The sequence below is a fragment of the Leptodactylus fuscus genome, chromosome 11 (assembly GCF_031893055.1).
Source record: "Leptodactylus fuscus isolate aLepFus1 chromosome 11, aLepFus1.hap2, whole genome shotgun sequence".
Classification (NCBI taxonomy): Eukaryota; Metazoa; Chordata; class Amphibia; order Anura; family Leptodactylidae; genus Leptodactylus; species Leptodactylus fuscus.
In genome coordinates, this window is record NC_134275.1 from 11,044,403 (window position 1) to 11,063,832 (window position 19,430).

The 19,430-nt window shown below is 45.7% G+C and overlaps 1 protein-coding gene across 1 annotated transcript in view; it reads left to right on the forward strand.

Annotated features, from left to right (window-relative positions):
• The window catches only part of HMCN2 (hemicentin 2), a 96,093-nt gene extending 84,562 nt beyond the window's left edge, over positions 1 to 11,531 (forward strand). Inside the window, exons 65-90 of the mRNA XM_075260768.1 lie at positions 145 to 269; positions 372 to 555; positions 762 to 859; positions 1,246 to 1,524; positions 1,641 to 1,831; positions 2,224 to 2,305; positions 2,556 to 2,692; positions 2,804 to 2,945; positions 3,023 to 3,167; positions 3,249 to 3,376; positions 4,026 to 4,196; positions 4,279 to 4,449; positions 4,538 to 4,687; positions 4,774 to 4,911; positions 5,260 to 5,381; positions 5,839 to 6,076; positions 6,281 to 6,340; positions 6,488 to 6,607; positions 6,776 to 6,910; positions 7,126 to 7,239; positions 8,175 to 8,300; positions 8,821 to 8,949; positions 9,071 to 9,388; positions 9,477 to 9,596; positions 9,682 to 9,808; positions 10,359 to 11,531. Of these exons, the coding sequence (XP_075116869.1) occupies positions 145 to 269; positions 372 to 555; positions 762 to 859; positions 1,246 to 1,524; positions 1,641 to 1,831; positions 2,224 to 2,305; positions 2,556 to 2,692; positions 2,804 to 2,945; positions 3,023 to 3,167; positions 3,249 to 3,376; positions 4,026 to 4,196; positions 4,279 to 4,449; positions 4,538 to 4,687; positions 4,774 to 4,911; positions 5,260 to 5,381; positions 5,839 to 6,076; positions 6,281 to 6,340; positions 6,488 to 6,607; positions 6,776 to 6,910; positions 7,126 to 7,239; positions 8,175 to 8,300; positions 8,821 to 8,949; positions 9,071 to 9,388; positions 9,477 to 9,596; positions 9,682 to 9,808; positions 10,359 to 10,719 (4,111 nt within the window). The 3' untranslated portion in view covers positions 10,720 to 11,531. The remainder of the gene's footprint in view (positions 1 to 144; positions 270 to 371; positions 556 to 761; positions 860 to 1,245; positions 1,525 to 1,640; positions 1,832 to 2,223; positions 2,306 to 2,555; positions 2,693 to 2,803; positions 2,946 to 3,022; positions 3,168 to 3,248; positions 3,377 to 4,025; positions 4,197 to 4,278; positions 4,450 to 4,537; positions 4,688 to 4,773; positions 4,912 to 5,259; positions 5,382 to 5,838; positions 6,077 to 6,280; positions 6,341 to 6,487; positions 6,608 to 6,775; positions 6,911 to 7,125; positions 7,240 to 8,174; positions 8,301 to 8,820; positions 8,950 to 9,070; positions 9,389 to 9,476; positions 9,597 to 9,681; positions 9,809 to 10,358) is intronic.
• The last annotated feature ends 7,899 nt before the right edge of the window (positions 11,532 to 19,430 follow it).

The window sequence follows — 19,430 nt, forward strand, 5'->3', positions numbered from 1 at the left end:
CCATTCACTGACATTGTGCGCGTATCACAGAACTTTGCAGAATGTTTCCATCCCTTTAATGCTTCCTGTGTAACGGAGGTGATTCTCTTAGGATTCGGCAGGACTGAGCAACTTAGTTAATTCCTTGTGCTTCTTATTATCCAGGCCTTCTCCAGATGGACATTCCTTGCTCCTCACCTCAGTCCAAGCCTCAGACTCGGGTCGCTATACGTGTCTGGCCCGGAACATTGCAGGAGAAGACACAAAGGTTTTCATCTTGAACATTCTTGGTGAGTGAGATGATAAATGTGTCAGAGACAGCTGCAGATTCGAGTGCGATAAAAAGATGATTTCATGTCTGAAATGCTTTTATCTCCCCCGGGCACCTACAGCGCCCCCAGTGTTTGAATCTGGCACCAATGTTTCTGAGACACTAAGCAGCGTTCCTGGATCTCAGGTGACCCTCGAGTGTCTGGCCAGCGGTTCTCTGCCCATGCAGCTGACCTGGCTGAAGGATGGAAATCCACTACCCGCCTCTCGCTTGCTAAGAATCTCTTCAGGAGGACGTATTCTTCGGTAAGGACCTGGAGTCTGTTGCTTTCATGCCATACTGGGAAATTGGCTCCCTATATAAATGGTCCCAGTATGTGCCGGAACTGGTGAAATTAGATTGTGAGCCCCATTGGGTATAAGGACTGATTTCAGCGATGATATTCTGAGTATAACAAGAATCACTTGCTGCATGGCTATTAGTTATATGTATTGTTCCTCCTCAATTCCAGGATATCTCATGTGCAAGTTTCAGATGCAGGTGTGTACACGTGTCTAGCATCAAGCCCTGCTGGGATCGCAGAGAAGAGCTTCACCCTTGTGGTAGCGAGTAAGTACTGAGCTATGGATGAACGTAACGGGTTTTCAGCTATTGCTGCTCCGTGTATTCATTCAGCAGGATAGATGTATTATATGTGTTACATTATACTTCAGAGCTGCGCTCCTATAATGCAGGAGACAGTTAGATTTTCCTATGTTGCATGTACATGCATTAACTGATGTAAAGACAAGACTTCTCAGAATGCATGGAAATGATCTAGAGGTGGCGCTGCCAAGCTGAGAGGTTTGGATTGTAGAGGACGGTATTATGGCACCAATCTACCCTTAGATAGTGACCAAAAGAGCTGGAGCGTTCAAAAGTAGAGCCCACCATGACCTTCTGTCGTAGCAGTGCTGACACCTCTATGGTGCATTAATACTATGTCTTATTGTTAGCCCTGCCAGTGGTGGAGCAGTCGGAGAGTACAGAGGAGGTCACCGCCATCCAGGGATCTTCTGTCACGTTCACTTGTGAAGCTCATGGTTCTCCATTACCTTCACTGTCATGGGAGAAAAATGGCGAGCCATTAAATCTTCAGAGTAACCTACTGCCCAATGGGCTTGGTACTCGTCTGCACCTGGAGTCTGTCCATGCCGGGGATTCCGGTCTCTACTCATGCACGGCCCTCAACGCGGCCCGGAAAGTCAGCAAACACTTCCGTCTCATAGTGCTGGGTGAGTAGATGAGAGAAGCCCTGATAATGTCCGCTTCTGCCTCCTGATAATTTTGTATGGCACCTTCTGTTATACTTGTGGTTAGAATCATATACTATTCATGTTCTGCCTCCTAGAACCGCCGAGGATCGAGGGTCCTGCTCATCCAACAGAAGTCGCAGTTGCCGTTAATGAACCCTTGGAACTGACATGTAATGCGGTAGGCTTTCCTGCCCCAGAAGTCACCTGGGAGAAAGATGGACGACCTTTATTACAACCAGACTGGCTTACAAGAAACAGGACTGTCCTAAGGATCGGGAGAGTGAAGGTAGAACGGCCAACCTGCTTATAAATCACACCTTAAAACAACCCTGTGCTCCAGAAATCTCATGTGCAGTCTCTTCTGTTCACGACCATGTAAATCATAAGCATGAAGTGTTTGTGACATTGAATATCTTGTTGGGGAAGGGGCTGCTTGTTTACTCATCCCCCTAGATCAGACCATATTGCCCCTCTGTTCTCCTCTCCCCCAATGTGAGTTGTTTTTGGTTGTCACTACCTAGAAACCATTAATCTCTCATCACTGTGTGAAAGGTCCTGGAGGGTCTCTAGTGAAGCCACTTCTATGACACTATTATTGCACAGTGTGTGGCACATACTACACCTCCTGACAATGTATTCCATGTCCGCCTATATAATGCTATATAACTATTGCTCTAGGCTGAAGATGCCGGGATCTATGTGTGTGTGGCCAGTAGCGTGGCTGGAAGAGACACCAGGGCAACGTGGGTGCGACTGAAAGGTGAATCCACTTGCGGTTGAATGAAATATCTTGTGCATATACAAAGCTCTTCTAGCTCTTTTCTTAAAGGGGGTATCCAGGATTACACACAAATGGCACCTTTCTTCCAAAAACAGCCCCACACGCCATCACAGGATATTTGTGGTTTCTCAGCCCCATTCACATCAGTGGAGCTACAAAGCAGAAACCTGGCGGGATATCTTACACTGGACAACCCCTTAAACTAATATGATGGTTTCTATTTTTGCAGTTCCTCCCAGTGTCATTGGTTCTGATGACCCGCGCTCACTCTCTGTGTCCATTGGAGGACAACTAGTCCTGGAGTGTCGGGTAGAGGGAGATCCTGTCCCAACTATTCAGTGGTTTAGAGGAGGAACACCCCTCCAGGTATGATGATGAGGGTTATGGGTCATTGAGACTGTCTTGTGTAAGAGAGTGGGAGTTGGGAGTGATCTATATGCTGAGATCCTATTGCTGTTGTGTCCTGTGAACATACAGATGGACCGACGTACCCAGATTCTGTCTAAGGGCCGCTACATCCAGATTCATAGCCTGCAGGCCTCTGACAGCGGGGAATACACCTGCATCGCCTCCAATCCGATCGGCACCACCAGCCTGAAGTTCATTGTAGAAATCCAAAGTAAGTGAATGTCTGTGGTCGTAGAGCAATGTCTTATATCGTCTGTAAAGAAGCCCATGTGATACTTTACATTGTAGTTGCACCTTCCATCCTGCCTGGACCCTCTGTGGTCAGTGCCTCCGTCAACCAAACAGCCGTATTACCCTGCTGGGCTGAGGGTCTCCCCCTGCCAACCGTGACCTGGAAAAAAGACGGCAATCTGCTCTCTGTGGAGACGTCCAGGTAACGTAAGGCCAACCTCTGAGACTTCTCCAAAAGTTGTCTGATATAATAACACTAAGGAGACCTCACCTCTCATTCCAGGCTAGAGTTCCTTGAAGATGGCTCCTTGCGCATCCCACAAACTCTCCTCCAGGATTCGGGATATTATCTCTGTACTGTGGCCAACTCTGCAGGAATGGCTCGGCGTGGGGTAGAACTACGAGTTTATGGTAAGTGGAAGATGGACACCGTCACTAATGGACTTTAGATTTACTTGTACTGAACCTCAATCTTTGATTACATTCTGCAGCTTCAGAGCTGAAATCTCCCAGCATGCTCTGCACAGAGATTACTCGTATGACTTGCATGCTTAGATGTGAAGATTTTATTACAGGCTCTATAGTTACATCTGATGAAGGAACAACTAAGTGCCCCCCCCCCCCCCTACAGTATAGGAGCTCAGCTGAGTGGTTCGGGGTGTCTGTTAACAAACTTGATGACTGTTTCCAATCACAACCAGCAAATTTGCTACAGTTTCAGCTTGCCTATGTGTTTATAGAGCGAAATATGCAGAAAAAATCCTGAAACAGCTGCAGATATTTCACCTGCAAATCCAGATGGAAGTTCCACAGTATATCTGCCATGTGTGTAACTATGGTTATGCTCTTATTCACACCTATATCATAAGAACAATAATGCAGTGCTGTCCCCTCCAGTCAGCTGATACCCCATTCACTTGGTTCTTCTTCATGGTTTCTGGCTGTGTTGCTCCTCCAGACACCTCTGGGCCCCAGGAGGATTTCCTGCTTTATTATCCATCCTATTTCTTGTCACTTATATATTGGCAGCCATGCTGTATGTCATTTTTTTTCCTTGCAGTTAATGGCGGCTTCTCAGAGTGGCAGGAATGGGGTCCTTGTACCAGGACTTGTGGTCAGGGTGTACAAGAGAGGGTGCGGATGTGTAATAACCCCCCTCCAGCCAACGGAGGCAGACCATGCATGGGGAGAGACGTGGACGTGAGAGGCTGCAGTCTGCCGCTCTGCCCAGGTACAGCTCGCTCCTGTGTGAGGACACACAATCTGCTGTCATGACGTGATTTACTGATTTATTTCATTGGCCTTGTTCTCAGTGGATGGAGGATGGACGGGCTGGAGCAGTTGGTCTCAGTGTTCGGCGTCTTGTGGTGAAGGTGCCAGACAGCGCACTCGTTCCTGCTTCTCCCCTCCGCCGCAAAATGGCGGAAAAGCCTGCTTTGGAAAAGACACGGAAACAGAGACATGCCGGCTGCCACAGTGCCGAGGTATCACACTATGTATACAACATGACCTAAAGTCTACGAGAAATCTGTATATCGTAATAAACGCAATGAATCTTTCTCACTTTCGCAGCTGTGGCTTCGCGAGTAAGAGCCAGCCTCATTGGCATAGTGAATGACCAGGATTTCGGACTCTCTTCACTCAGTGCCAACATGACGGAAAACCCACAGACCAAAGCCACCACTATCAGCAGCACCATTGAAAACATCCCACCTTCTATAGGTACGTGCACCCACAGAATCACTAACTATAGACGTCTCGCACCGCAGTCCGCACATCTGCCTTATATTCGGTATGTTACCATCCAGGGCCGCTGATGAAAGTGCTGATATCAATGATCGCCCCCCTCTATTGGTCTGCTGCATTCCCCAATGATGGCACCATTAATGGATTTAGCCTCACCAAAGGAGTTTTTCGGAAAGAGTCTCAGGTGGAGTTTGCAACAGGTAAGTCCTCACTCTCAGGATTACACTTACCTACAATACAACATCTGTGTAAGGTTGTCCTTTCTATGTACCACTTAATCCGAAGAGCAGTGAACCTAATGAAGTTATGTGATGTTGTATATGGCACGTCCTAAGTGCTGTGGGGCTATGAGGAACATCGCGGCCTTTGGAGATAACATTTGCTGCAGTTAGGTTTGTGGTCAGAGGTGCAGATTCTGTGTACTGACAGCGGTTCTCTCCACTTAGTAGAACTGATTTTGACATCTCTGTAACGTATACACCTGATTATCCATTCACCTGTATACAGAAGAGATCTTATTACATGTCATATAATCACTTCTGCTTTAGGTGAACAGCTCCGCATCACTCATATTGCTCGTGGCCTGGACGCTGATGGGACCCTGTGGTTTGATATTGTGATCAATGGATTTGTTCCGGAATCTCTTGCATCATCTGATATAGTCCTTCAGGTAACTGTGATACCATTAAGTCATGACCTGGGGTGGGGGGGTGTACAGCGTGGCCAAGGATGGAGGAGGGTGCTAGCAGTTTTTGGAATATGTTCAGTGTCGTCTCATATCAACCTCCATATCTTTATGATCAGTATTCTAGTACACCGATCCCTCCTCAGATATTGTAGTGCAGATCTGCGCATTTTGATTTGTGCAGTTGTACCAAAAAGTGGAAACTCAAAATATATAAAAATAAATAAATGGTGAGATATGAAAGACAAAGCTGAAACGTTATATCCTATAATTTTGGAGAAGGAGACCCAGACATTTACTCCAAACTAACCCAGATCTCCCCCACCACGGTGACCTAGATCTACCCCCACCTCAGTGACCCGGATCTCCCCCGACCTCGATGCTATGACCAGACATCTCCTGATACTTTGCCTCCCAGTTTTGTGTCTCTTTGCCCCCCCAGGAGTTCACGGAGACCTATGTGCAGACTGGAGCAGGGCAGATCAATGCTTGGGCCGCACAAACCTTCACCAAGGATGGAAGTTTTCTAACCCTTCGCTGTAACCACACGGTGGAATATAACCCAACCCTGGGCCGCCAGGTAAAGAACGCCCAGAGGCTGCACATCAGCTCCATCCGCTCCTCATATATCCCTGAACTGGAGGAGCTGCAGTTTCAGCTCATGGCTTCACTACAAGCAGGTAAATGAGCCGCTGGCTTCACTGCCTTATAAAAGCTTTATTTCCATTTTACATTGTTCTCCTGCAGGTTTTCATCCTGATCCCTTGGCTACATCCTGGGTCATGTCTATACAAATTCATATATAAATCCATTCCAATAAAATCGAGTCTGTACTGGGTTATCTGGTAAATCCCCGCAGGTCACTCCTGATGTTTCTCTTCCAGGTATGAGTGGGGGAGCGTGTCCTGCCGGCTTCATCCAGTCTGGAGACTCGTACTGTACTGGTAAGGGCTTTGTATACAGAGATGATGGGTGTTATACTGCACGAGAGTGATGGCTACCTAATGCCAGTCTTCTGCTTCTGGACTCTTCATATTCCACGTTACATTCTTCAGGAATACATTGTAACACAAGGTTGGTCTTTCCTCCAGACATAGACGAGTGTGATCTCCGTCGGCCATGCTCTCACACTTGTCAGAATCTCCTGGGAAGCTTCTCCTGCTCTTGCCCTATGGGTTACGTTCTGGGACAAGATAACCGTAATTGTCGAGGTAAACGCCGTTTATCTGTTGTAGACTTTGTTCCTCATGTTAAGCAGCTTCAAAATCTCAGCTAGCTGCCAGGGAATAGAATCCGTCCAGGTAAAGCCTGTCCTGACACACTGGAACGTGTCCTCAGCCATGCACATGGGATTAGGAGGGATTTGTTTCTTCTTCCAGATCTTGATGAATGCCGACTAGGAAGTCACCAGTGCCCCTCCGGACAGGAATGCATCAACACCCCCGGATCATACCGCTGTCTTCTACGCTGTGGGCCTGGCTTTCGCCCTAATGCTGAGGGCACATCCTGCGAGGGTACAATCCAGTCAGGGGTGGGAGGAAGTTGTGGGGAGATTGTAAAATTTATTAGGACATATCAGACCTGTAAACTATTTGGAATGTTACCCTTTACATCTGAGTTACAGAAGGGTGGAGATGCGTGAACACTGGCATTAGGCTTCGTCCTCCGTATAAGTCTCCATCATGTCTGACTGTATTGTACATTCAGCTCAGATGTTCTGTCTTTTTAGATGTCGATGAGTGCAGTCAGTCACCCCCGTGTCAGCAGAGGTGTCTCAATACCATTGGTTCGTACCGCTGTGCATGTGACCCTGGCTATGATGTGAAAGGCACCCGCTGTATAGGTGAGTGATATTCATCAATGGGGGTCAATGACCAAGGATTTCATGATCACATTATCCCAAATGTTGTCCTCCATCAGGAAACAAAAACACCTTTTATGGACCCCACTGACTATGGCAGTGACATACACAGACCAATGGACCGCACTGACTATGGCAGTGACATACACAGCCCAGTGGACCCCACTGACTATGGCAGTGACATACACAGCCCGATGGACCCCACTGACTATGGCAGTTACATACACAGCCTGGTTGACCCCACTGATTATAATGGGGTCTATCAGGTTCCCATATTCTATCAGGCAAACACTGAGATGGAGATGTGAACGTAGCCAATGCATTCCATTCCATTTGGGCCCCCCAGAAAGGAATACTGAATGCATTAACAAGTGGTGAGCAATGAAAGCACACGGACCCCATAGAATGTAATGGAGTCTGTGTGGTGTCCGCACGAATCATGTGGAGAGAAAAGTACATTTAAGCAGTCTCCATACAGACTCCCTGAACAATACTGAGCACAGATATGAGCCGGGCCTCACTGTAATGATTAGTTTTTGCCTCTGGATTCTTGTCCCAGAACTTTTTATTACATGTTAAGTAAAGGTTATTTACATAAATCTGCCCCGCCCCTTTCATTTTATTTGACTTTCACTTTTTAGGTTTCTTAAGTGGAGAATCTGCTTGAGGAATCTCTTTTGCAGATTAGATGTATGACCGACCGTAGGGGAAAGCTGAGAAGTGGGGAGGACGTTATCAGACAGTCTTTCTCCATTGGAGTCCGTACTTGTCACAGTGGAGCTTCTGTTACAGTTGTAACCAGTATAGACCACTATTAACTTAGGACGGACGCTGCTGATACATTATTATCTGTGCACATTGGGAATTATTGAATAATGGCTTAGTCAGGTGACTTCATGTAACCTCTTTGCCGTCAGATATTAATGAGTGCGTCCGCGGGGTCTGCCTGCCTCAGCAACACTGCAAGAACACCCTTGGAAGTTACCAGTGTATAGACAACTGCCCAGCGGGGACCAAACGCTCCGAATCTGGAGCCTGCAATGGTGAGTGGAGGCTGCGGGAATATAACAGCAATATTCTGAGATTGTCCCTCAGACATAATTCTAAACAGAGTAGACAGTGCTCCCTAGTGTACAATGACAGATAATGCACATCAGCTCTAACAGAGATTATAATGTGAATCAGTCATGTCATTGGTTTGTTTTAGATGAGACCATTGTCATACCAGCTACACTACCTGCAACCACCACTAGGGGGAGCTCAGTGCATGTAGATTGCATAAATGCATATGTATTAAGCTCCCCCTAGTGGTGGCTGCAGGTAGCACAGTGTTACTGTATATCATATTCTGAATCTACTGTAATATGGTGGCCCGGCCGGAGGTGCTGAACTACTGGATATCCCTCACTCTCAATACAACCCCTTAATCTGTACGTGTCACCTCATGTGTAGAGAACAGGTTGCAGTATATTCACTATTGCTGTTGTCAGATCTAAGTCCACAATCAGCACATCCAGTGGCGGTCAGGAGGAGCGGTCATCATTTCTCCTTTACTTCCCACAGATGTAGATGAATGTCGCGATGGGTCCCACATGTGTCGCTACAACCAGATATGTGAGAACACCATAGGCGGATACCGCTGCTCGTGTCCTCGGGGGTACAGGACCCAGGGGGTTGGGAGACCCTGTCTAGGTAGGTACAATCTTCATTAGTTAATGGCGGAGGTTTTTGGAGAAGTACAAATCTATAATTCTACTGAAGCTTTTGCTCTTGCCATCACTGTGCCTGAAATGTTCACTTTTATTGCATCCAGATATCAATGAGTGCCAGCAGGTGCCCAGACCCTGCGCATACCAGTGCCAAAACCTGGCAGGCAGCTACAAATGTCTGTGCCCACCCGGCAAACAGCTCCTGGGGGATGGGCGCTCATGTGCAGGATTGGAGAGACTCAGCAACAGCTCCAGCATTGGTATCACTGGTGCCCAGTATGAGCGACCAATAACTAATGGACGTATTCATGGGAACAATGTGTACACCTGGCTGTCCTACAGCCAAAACAGCAACCTCATTGGTCAAAGCAGCCCAGGACGATGCCCACCGGGATTTATCCGCAGGAATGGGGCTTGTACAGGTAATGTGGGTGATACTGCCTGTATCTAGGCCGTGGGCAGGATACGAGGGGTAGAGAACGGGCATCATGTTCTGTTCTCTGCTTACAGATATAGATGAATGTCACCAGCGGAATCCCTGCCAGCATGAATGCAGGAACACAGAGGGCAGCTACCAGTGTCTGTGCCCATCAGGGTACCGCCTGCTATCCAACAACAGGAACTGCCAAGGTAAATGCCACAGAGTCAGTGCGGGCAGGGAAGTATTTTAGGAGAAGCTGATGGATATGTAATAAATTCCTCATTCTCCCTCCAGATATAGATGAGTGCGCAGAGCAGAGAATCAGCTGTGGAGCCAACCAGATGTGCTTCAACACCCGAGGGGGGTACCAGTGTCTGGACACCCCCTGCCCTGCATCATACACCAAGGGCCCCAGCCCAGGGTAAGAGCCGGACACGAGCTCCTGTCTCATGGTGGAGGCTTCTTAGTTATCTCTGCACAATACAGACTATTCACAGTCTGGAACGTGTGATGAAAGCAGCCGCTATTACAGCGAGACAATAGACTATATAGTATATATCTGTACTCCAGAGCTGCAGTCACAATTCTGCTGTACATTCACTGATAGTTTAGTGTCTGTACAGTGCTTGCATCTGATGTAGGAAACAATGACTGTCCTCTGTTACAGGAATTAGCTAAGCTATGAGAGGGAGGGAAGGGGTGTCTGTCCATACATTTCTAGTAACAACCAGCAGAATAGTGAGCGCAGCTCTGGAGTATAATACAGGATAAGTAATGTATGTACACAGTGACTGTACCAGCAGAATAGTGAGCGCAGCTCCGGAGTAGAATAAAGGATAAGTAATGTAATGTATGTACACAGTGACTGCACCAGCAGAATAGTGAGCGCAGCTGTGGAATATAACAAAACAGTACGTGTCTATATAAAATTAGAAGAATGTACTGATCTGTCTTCTTGCTGCCTCCTACAGTACGTGCTATCGCCGGTGTCTAACTGACTGCAGTTCGGGCAGCCCCTATACTTTGCAGTACAAACTGCTAACGCTCCCGTTTGGGATACCCCCAAATCAAGATGTCGTCCGCCTCAGTGCCTTTTCTGAAGGAGGTGTCAACCAAAACCACACCAGCTTCACAGCGCTGGAGCAAGATTTGGGCAGCCCCTTTGCTCTCCGTGAGGATGGCGGCCATGGTATCATCTACACCTTACGCTCACTGGACACTTCAGGGATATATCGAATAAAAGTGCAAGCGGCATCTCATAGTGAGCAGCAGGTTTTACGGTATCAGAGCATCTTCATCATCTACATCTCTATCTCCCCATACCCTTACTGATCCCAAAGTTATCAGGTGGACGGTGACAAACCTATTGAACTGTGCCCATGGAGCCCACCGTCCATATACCCCTGAACTCCTCCTTGTAAACACTAGGACTATTGTTTTTTAATTTTATTTTCTGTGCCAGTAGCAATAATGGAATCTGCCCAGACTGTAAGGTCCCGGCCTTTTCCTGCCAGTTATTGAGACTCTTGATATGTGCCAGTCATAGGAGTGGGGGCCGGGCACCTCCCTGCTGCCCTCCAATGATGGTGGTCATTTGGTGCTATTGCAAATGCTGCATTTGGAGCCTCATACACAGTGATGGAGGAAGATTGTGCAGGACCTCTGTGACAATGGAGGACACATGTGAATCTCTTGATGCTGCAAACTGCTGACATCTCAGGGAGTTGGATGAGGTCTTGGCCTTCGTGGGCTTTTATGCCTTTCTGTGGATGCCCACAGAGGTGTAAATACATCATCTCAAAAAAACTAGCATTATGCTATACAGGACAGGAGGGCCTGGCACTTGCCCCCTAACCACCCTATAACCCTCTGTGTGTTAGGTAGCATTGCTCTGGTTCGGTATAGCTGGAGCCCCTGGGCTGGCCTGAAGTGGGCCCTTGACTTCTCATGGCCCCATGGCAGCGGGTGCATAATATATATTGCCCTGCACATAAAGGGACACATTGCTGACCTCTATATTCTTATAGAGTATAAAGAAGGGGCTATTCGTTGCTCCAGTTCAGGAGGTGGGGGCACCAGACAGTTACTGGGGTGCAGGAGAGGATCTGTCTAGTAATATAAATTCTATGTGCTATGAGGCTTCTGGATTATACATTTCATTATTTACGAATGGTTTATTTATTTCTATGTCCTAATAAAGTCTTTTATACCGTTTGTTACACACAGACCTTCACCTCTTTTATTTCACAACCACGTCATCCATTTTTGTTTCCAACAAACACTGCAAAAAAAAAATCAGAGGGCCAAGTATCAATGCTGAAGGCCGAGGCCTGGATCATAGGGGGGTCTCTGCCACGTCTGCTTCATGTGCTGACAGATGGTGTTCAAGTGTTTCTCCATTCACATCCAAAAGTCTAAGGGTGCATTCACACGGAGGAAAACGGCACTGAATTTGGTGTGGAATCTGTGTCAGATTCAGCACTGAAAAAAAAGCCGCCTATTGAAGTCAATGGGAGGCTTTTTTTTTTACAGCGCCGAATCTGAATCCCCCATCATGCGGGTCCACAGCCCCCTCCGCTCACTTCTGGGGAAATCAGCCCGGCAGACGTCCACAGAAGTGACAAATTCCCATAGAAGTCAGCGGCTGCCTCGACCTTCATTCTCTAATTGGATGCAGTAGCCGGTGACCACCTGACTACAGCGGGCAGGGGTCACTAGACCCCCTCTCTGGAGCAGTCTGCTGATATCCAGCATTCCAGGGAGAACAGCAGAAATCTTGAAAAATAAGGGTCAACACTTATTAAAATGGACTCAAAGCAAAACTGTCTTAATTACCCATCGCAACCAATAATAAGAAATCAGAAAAAGGATACAGATCTGCGCTGGACAGACATTCGGCACAAGTGTGAACCCCGTGTCAGTAAAGAAACCCCTCTATCTGCTTTCTGTGATGCCAGCAGGAGCCACTAGGGGGAGCTCTGTGCACAAAGGTCTACACAATTGTTATTGAGGGTATAAACCCATGTGTGGGGCACTCCCCCCTAGTGGTGATAATGAGAACCAAAAGACAAGATATATTATGAAAATTGTTACTGACATGTTTGTCTCACCTGTAAAGCTCCGACATATTCTGCAGCGCTTTACAAACATTAATAATGTCATTGCAATTGGCAGAGTTATTAGAAGGTGCTGGGTGCCATTCTGGGTTTCACTGTAGGACCTTACAATATTGGGGTTTGCCCCTACCTACAGCCCCCCCTTCCAAATAACAGCTACTCAATAAGATAGCTTACTTTAATACAAAGCTCTTATTGCCAAGTGCATTCGTATAAGAGCCCCTGCGAGAGGACATTGGAGGACGCACAAGTCTGTCACTGACCATGAACGTGTCTGAAAACCCAATAAGAGCAAGAATTATACAATCGCCCCTCTGAGATAGAACAAAAAGGCCAGACATTTCTGATACCGATCACTTATCTACACGATTGTTGAGACCAGTTATTAGATAATGTAATATTTGTGTAACAGACGAAACTATGGCTGATAATGAGTAAATAATTACAATATTAATGAGACTAATATGATTGTAACAATGAGAGTTTTGGCTCCCAATACAGGTTATTAGGCCAGGGCTACCTGGTGACTTTGGTAGCACTGCCAACAGATTTCACTATTGAGCGACACCTACAGTTTTACTGAATAGAGTGACTTGTATGCTGCTATCTCGTGGCTGCACTTGTCGCTCAATAGTTAAAAATCAATTCGCCCTGGTCTGACCTGTGTAATACCTTTGGCCTTTTCTGAATCTGATGTTGTATTGTTGTACCAGTACTTCACCACAAGATGGCGGTGGTGCTCTAGCTCCGGGCCACTCCCCTAAACACTCCTGATAAGTGGGCTCCTGAGCCCCTTGAACTTTTTCACCTTTGCCCTGTAGCTGCTCTCTTAAGTGCAGGAAGGGGGATGGGCTGGGATCTTGGCTTCATTGCACTTTCCAAACCTTGTGCTCTTTGCTCAGCTTGTCTTCCTTGTGGTGGGCTCCTCTGTGGCCCTGAGGAAGTCAATGCTGCTCCTCAGTGATGTGAGGAATGCCACATATGCTGGAATGTGTCAGGGGAATTCCTGCGGTGCCCTGAGCGGCGGCTGCTGCAGACTCCTGAGGTTTATTCTCTGCTCCTTACCTGCCCAAAACATGGAGACAATGTCATAAACCTCAACGAGAGGCGGCAGCGAGGCCGTAAGAAATATTCTACTGAATAAGAGACATAATATGAAGCCTCTAAGGAAGCCAAAACCTTGGACAAGGAAGCGTCATACAACATAAGCTCAGATACCAAAGAGACACGATAGACTTAGATACAGTAACTCAGGACACAGTATCACACAACATAAGCTTAGATACCAAAGAGACACAATGGACTTAGATACAGTAACGTAGGACACAGTATCATACAACGTAAGCTCAGATACCAAAGAGACACAAAAGAATTAGATACAGTAACTCCAGACACAGTATCACACAACGTAAGCTTAGATACCAAGGAGACATGATAGACTTAGATACAGTAACTCAGGACACAGTATCACACACGAGCCTGACGTTTTCTTCTTTCTTATTTGTAATGTCTCCCAGAATCCTTTGTATCTTCTATTTTGAACTTTATATTTTCTCTTGTACTATTACTGTATTATCCTATGCTGCTGTAACACACTGAATATCACCATGGTGGGACTATTAAAAGATCATCTTACTCATCATCAGACTGTATCACACAGGGTAGGATCAGATACACATAGGAGATAGTATTATAGTAGTTATATTCTTGTACATAGGAGCAGTATTATAGTAGTTATATTCTTGTACATACAGTCCTATGAAAAAGTTTGGGCACCCCTATTAATCTTCATCATTTTTAGTTCTAAATATTTTAGTGTTTGCAGCAGCCATTTCAGTTTATTATATCTAATAACTGATGGACACAGTAATATTTCAGGATTGAAATGAGGTTTATTGTACTAACAGAAAATGTGCAATATGCATTAAACCAAAATTTGACCGATGCAAAAGTATGGGCACCTCAACAGAAAAGTGACATTAATATTTAGTAGATCCTCCTTTTGCAAAGATAACAGCCTCTAGTTGCTTCCTGTAGCTTTTAATCAGTTCCTGGATCCTGGATGAAGGTATTTTGGACCATTCCTCTTTACAAAACAATTCAAGTTCAGTTAAGGGCTAGTTCACACGTAAAAACCTCCTGGCTTATTTTGGTCCTGAAAAAAACCGCTTCCTAATTAGGAAGCTTTTTTTTGACATTGCCAGGCTTTTTTTGGAGCTTTTTTTTGTAAAAACCGCTTCCAAAAAAAGCCAGGCTGTTTTCCCCTCCCATAGAAGTGAATGGGCTAAAAAAACCGCTAGCGGTTTTTTCCGCGCGGTTTTTTGCAAAAAACAGCTAGCGGTTTTTTGCAAAAAAACGCGCTGAAAAAAACCTGCGCTGTTTTTGCCTCCCATTCACTTCTATTGCTTTCTTCAGGCGGAAAACGCCTGAAGAAAGGTCATGTCGCTTCTTTTTTCTGCTAGCTGAAAAATAACTAGCAGAAAAAAAAAAGCTAGTGGAAAAAAAAGCTAGCGGAAAAAAAAAGCTAGCTGTTCACATAGGGCTCCATTGTAAAGGGGCTGATTTTGAAGCGAAATCCGCTGTCAAAAAACTCCCCTTTGCCCACGTGTGAACTAGCCCTAAGTTTGATGGTCGCCGAGCATGGACAGCCCGCTTCAAATGATCTGAAAACAAAGATTGTTCAACATAGTTGTTCAGGGGAAGGATACAAAAAGTTGTCTCAGAGATGTAACCTGCCAGTTTCTACTGTGAGGAACATAGTAAGGAAATGGAAGACCACAGGGACAGTTCTTGTTAAGCCCAGAAGTGGCAGGCCAAGAAAAATATCAGAAAGGCAGAGAAGAAGATTGGTGAGAACAGTCAAGGACAATCCACAGACCATCTCCAAACAGCTGCAGCATCATCTTGCTGCAGATGGTGTCACTGTGCTTCGGTCAACTATACAGCGCACTTTGCACAAGGAGAAGCTGTATGGGAGAGTGATGAGAAAGAAGCCGTTTTTGCACGTACGCCACAAATAGAGTTACCTGAGGTATGCAAAAGCACATTTGGACAAGCCAACTTCATTTTGGAAGAAGTTCCTGTGGACTGATGAAACAAAGATTGAGTTGTTTGGTCATACAAAAAGGCGTTATGTATGGTGTCCAAAAAAACAGCATTCCAAGAAAAACGCTTGCTACCCACTGTAAAATTTGGTGGAGGTTCCATCATGCTTTGGGGCTGTGTGGCCAATGCCGGCACTAGGAATCTTGTTAAAGTTGAGGGTCGCATGGATTCCACTCAGTATCAGCAGATTCTTGAGAATAATGTTCAAGAATCAGTGACGAAGTTGAAGTTACACCGGGGATAGATATTTCAGCAAGACAATGATCCAAAACACCGCTCCAAATCGACTCAGGCATTCATGCAGAGGAACAATTACAATGTTCTGGAATGGCCATCCCAGTCCACAGACCTGAATATCATTGAACATCTGTGGGATGATTTGAAGCGTGCTGTCCATGCTCGGCGACCATCAAACTTAACTGAACTTGAATTGTTTTGTAAAGGGGAATGGTCCAAAATACCTTCATCCAGGATCCAGGAACTGATTAAAAGCTACAGGAAGCGACTAGAGGCTGTTATCTTTGCAAAAGGAGGATCTACTAAATATTAATGTCACTTTTCTGTTGAGGTGCCCATACTTTTGCACCGGTCAAATTTTGGTTTAATGGATATTGCACATTTTCTGTTAGTACAATAAACCTCATTTCAATCCTGAAATATTACTGTGTCCATCAGTTATTAGATATATCAAACTGAAATGGCTGCTGCAAACACCAAAATATTTAGAACTAAAAATGATTAAGATTAATAGGGGTGCCCAAACTTTTTCATAGGACTGTAGGAGGTAGTATTATAGTAGTTATATTCTTGTACATAGGAGTAGTAATGTAGTAGTTATATTCTTGTACATAGGAGCAGTATTATAGTAGTTATATTCTTGTACATAGGAGCAGTATTATAGTAGTTATATTCTTGTACATAGGAGGTAGTATTATAGTAGTTATATTCTTGTACAAAGGAGGTAGTATTATAGTAGTTATATTCTTGTACATAGGAGGTAATTTTTATTAGTAAAAACAAAACAAAAATACATTACATTCCAGCAGAATTAATAACTAATAATAATATAACATAAATCAGACATGTCTGTCAAATAACAAAAAATGATAATCACTTTAACTTAAGAGTCCATTGCTGGCAGGAAAAAGAGGGGAAAAAAATTAATCCATAAATAAATGAACAGACTTATTTGCAGTGTGATCAGAGTATTCAGCAATCAATATATACATTTCTCCACAATTTTACATTATCGGGCTTTTTTCTGACCTCCAGAGACTTTATCCACCTCAGTTCAGACTGGCTCTCTGTGTAGGGACACCTGGGTCCTTGTATGCCAGTGATAGTATTTGGTGACAGTTATGATAATGTACAGGGTCTCCCGGTTAATGTCACCTATATTACTGGGGATGCCATATACAATCTCCGGGTATTTGAGAGACTGTAATCGGGGAATTTTCAGCCTCTGGGATATTTCCTGCCAGATCTTTTGCCCTCCCCGCACTCTGATATAAAATGTGCCATGGTCTCCTCCTGCTGACAACCCAATGGACATGCCCGATCTGTCACACTGAGATGTTTTAGGTTGCCTCTTACAAAAAGCTTCCCATGCAAAGATAGCCAGGCGATGTCAAAGAATTTTGCAGGGAGCCTCAGACCAGTGAGGAGCCTCAGACTATCCTGCAGGGTTGTAGATGTGCAGTCCCTCAATGTTGGCTGGAGACAATAGAAGGTCTTACATACCCTGGTGTACAGATCTTTCCTGGTCTTACTCACCAGATAGGTCTTTTCAATTCCCCATTTTTTCAGGCACCTTATGCCATAGTCCAGATACTGGGGGAGGTAGTCACGAGCCGATCGACCCCTCTTAAGGCTGCCGCCTCGCACCCAGGAATTCTGCAAAAGGCAATATCCAGTCCCTGATACTATTTACCCACAGGGAGCTGTTATCTGAGTCCAGGCAACCAAAATTTACTTTTAGAAACATGGAGTCAAAAACACCCTTGGATTTAACATATCCAGCCCACCCTCTCTCCTCTGTAGGTAGGTTATCCCTCTTTTTACTGGGTTCAACCTGTTCCCCCACAAAAGTTGGAAGAACAGGCTAAAGAGCCTAGCGGAGAAAGATTCTGGCAAAGGAAAGACAACAGAGACGTACAAGAAGACAGGGACCAGGTAAGTCTTCAACATTTTAACCCTTTCTCTATAGGTCAGCCTCCAGTTCTTCCATCGCTGAACCTTTGCATTTCCGGATTCCAACTTTTCTTCCCAATTTAGTCTGCAATTATCATCCCTCCCGAATTTCACCCCAAGGATCTTAATATAGGAGGAGGCCTGGGCAAACTGTGGCAGATCAAATGCAGGATCAGTATGACCCGTCCAGAGAGCTTGACTCTTCTCAAGGTTGACAAGAGACCCGGAGGCCTCTGAGTAACTTCTGATGGCCGCAGACAACATCTCCACCTCACGAGGCTCAGATATCACCACAGTCACATCATCCGCGTAGGCAACAACTCTCAGGGGCAAGCAGTGGGGGACCGACGCCCCCTGAAAATCACACTCCTGCAGTGACCTAAGAAACGGGTCTATGGCAAACACATACAGTAATGGACTCAGTGGGCAACCTTGTCTCACTCCTGCCTCAACCCTGAAAGTATCACCCTGCCAACCATTAATCAGAGGAAAGCTCTCTGCCTCGCGGTACAAAGTTCTCAGCCAATCTACAAATTGTCCCGGAATACCGTACTTTGTCAAAGTCGCCCATAGATACTCATGGTCTACTCTGTCAAAGGCCTTAGCCTGGTCCAGACTCACAACATATCTCCCACACCTCAGAGCTTTACATCTCTCAAACATCTCCCTTATCGAGATAACTGCTCCAGAGATGTTCCGCCCTTTAACTGTGCCAAACTGAGAGCCTGCCAACAGTGCCGAGGACAAACAAACTAATCTAGAGAATAGAATTTTTGCGAGAATCTTCCTATCGACATTCAAGAGGGCAATCGGCCTCCAGTTCTTGATGTCACTAGGCTCTTTACCTTTAGACAGCAGGATCAGGGAGGACACTCTCATGGATGGAGGCATCAGGTGGTTTTCTAGACTAGTTTTGTATACATCCACGAGAATTGGTGCCAAGAGGTCTCGGAATTTCCTATAGAACTCAGCTGTAATCCCATCTGGACCTGGTGCCTTCTTCAGATGTAACTTATCTATGGCCTCTTTCACCTCCTCCACTGTTAACTCTGCTGTCAAAGGAGAAAAGTCCAAATCATTAGTATCAGGACCCGGAGTTGCCTCCAAGAATTGAGCCACCTTCTCTCTATCCAAAACCTTCTTCTGAAACAAGTCAGCATAGTAAGTTCTCACCACCCCCAGGATACCCTCCTGAGACTCCTGTAACACACCCTGGGAGTCAGTGAGACCTGTGACCGATTTATTTGCCACCCGCTCCCTGCAATTCTCAAAAGGATCCGGAGCCCCTAAGGACCCATAATCCCGTTCAAGAACCAGGGATGTATACCTGCGGTACTGATACTGACTGATCTCAGATTTCAGCCGGTCAATCTTCTGTTGGTCATCCCCGCCCGCCGAATAGAGTGACTCTAATTCTTTCCGCAGCCTGAGATACTGGCTATATTTACTCTGCCCCTTCTTAACTGACAGTCTCCTTAAGAGGGATCTGATCTCCTCCTTGACATCCTCCCACCAGTCTGCCATGTTATCATAAAACACCACTCTCTCAAGCTGGTTCTGAAATAGAGAGTGGACACAACTTCGGACACAGTCATCGTCCAAGAGGCTGGAATTGAGCTTCCATAGGCCTCT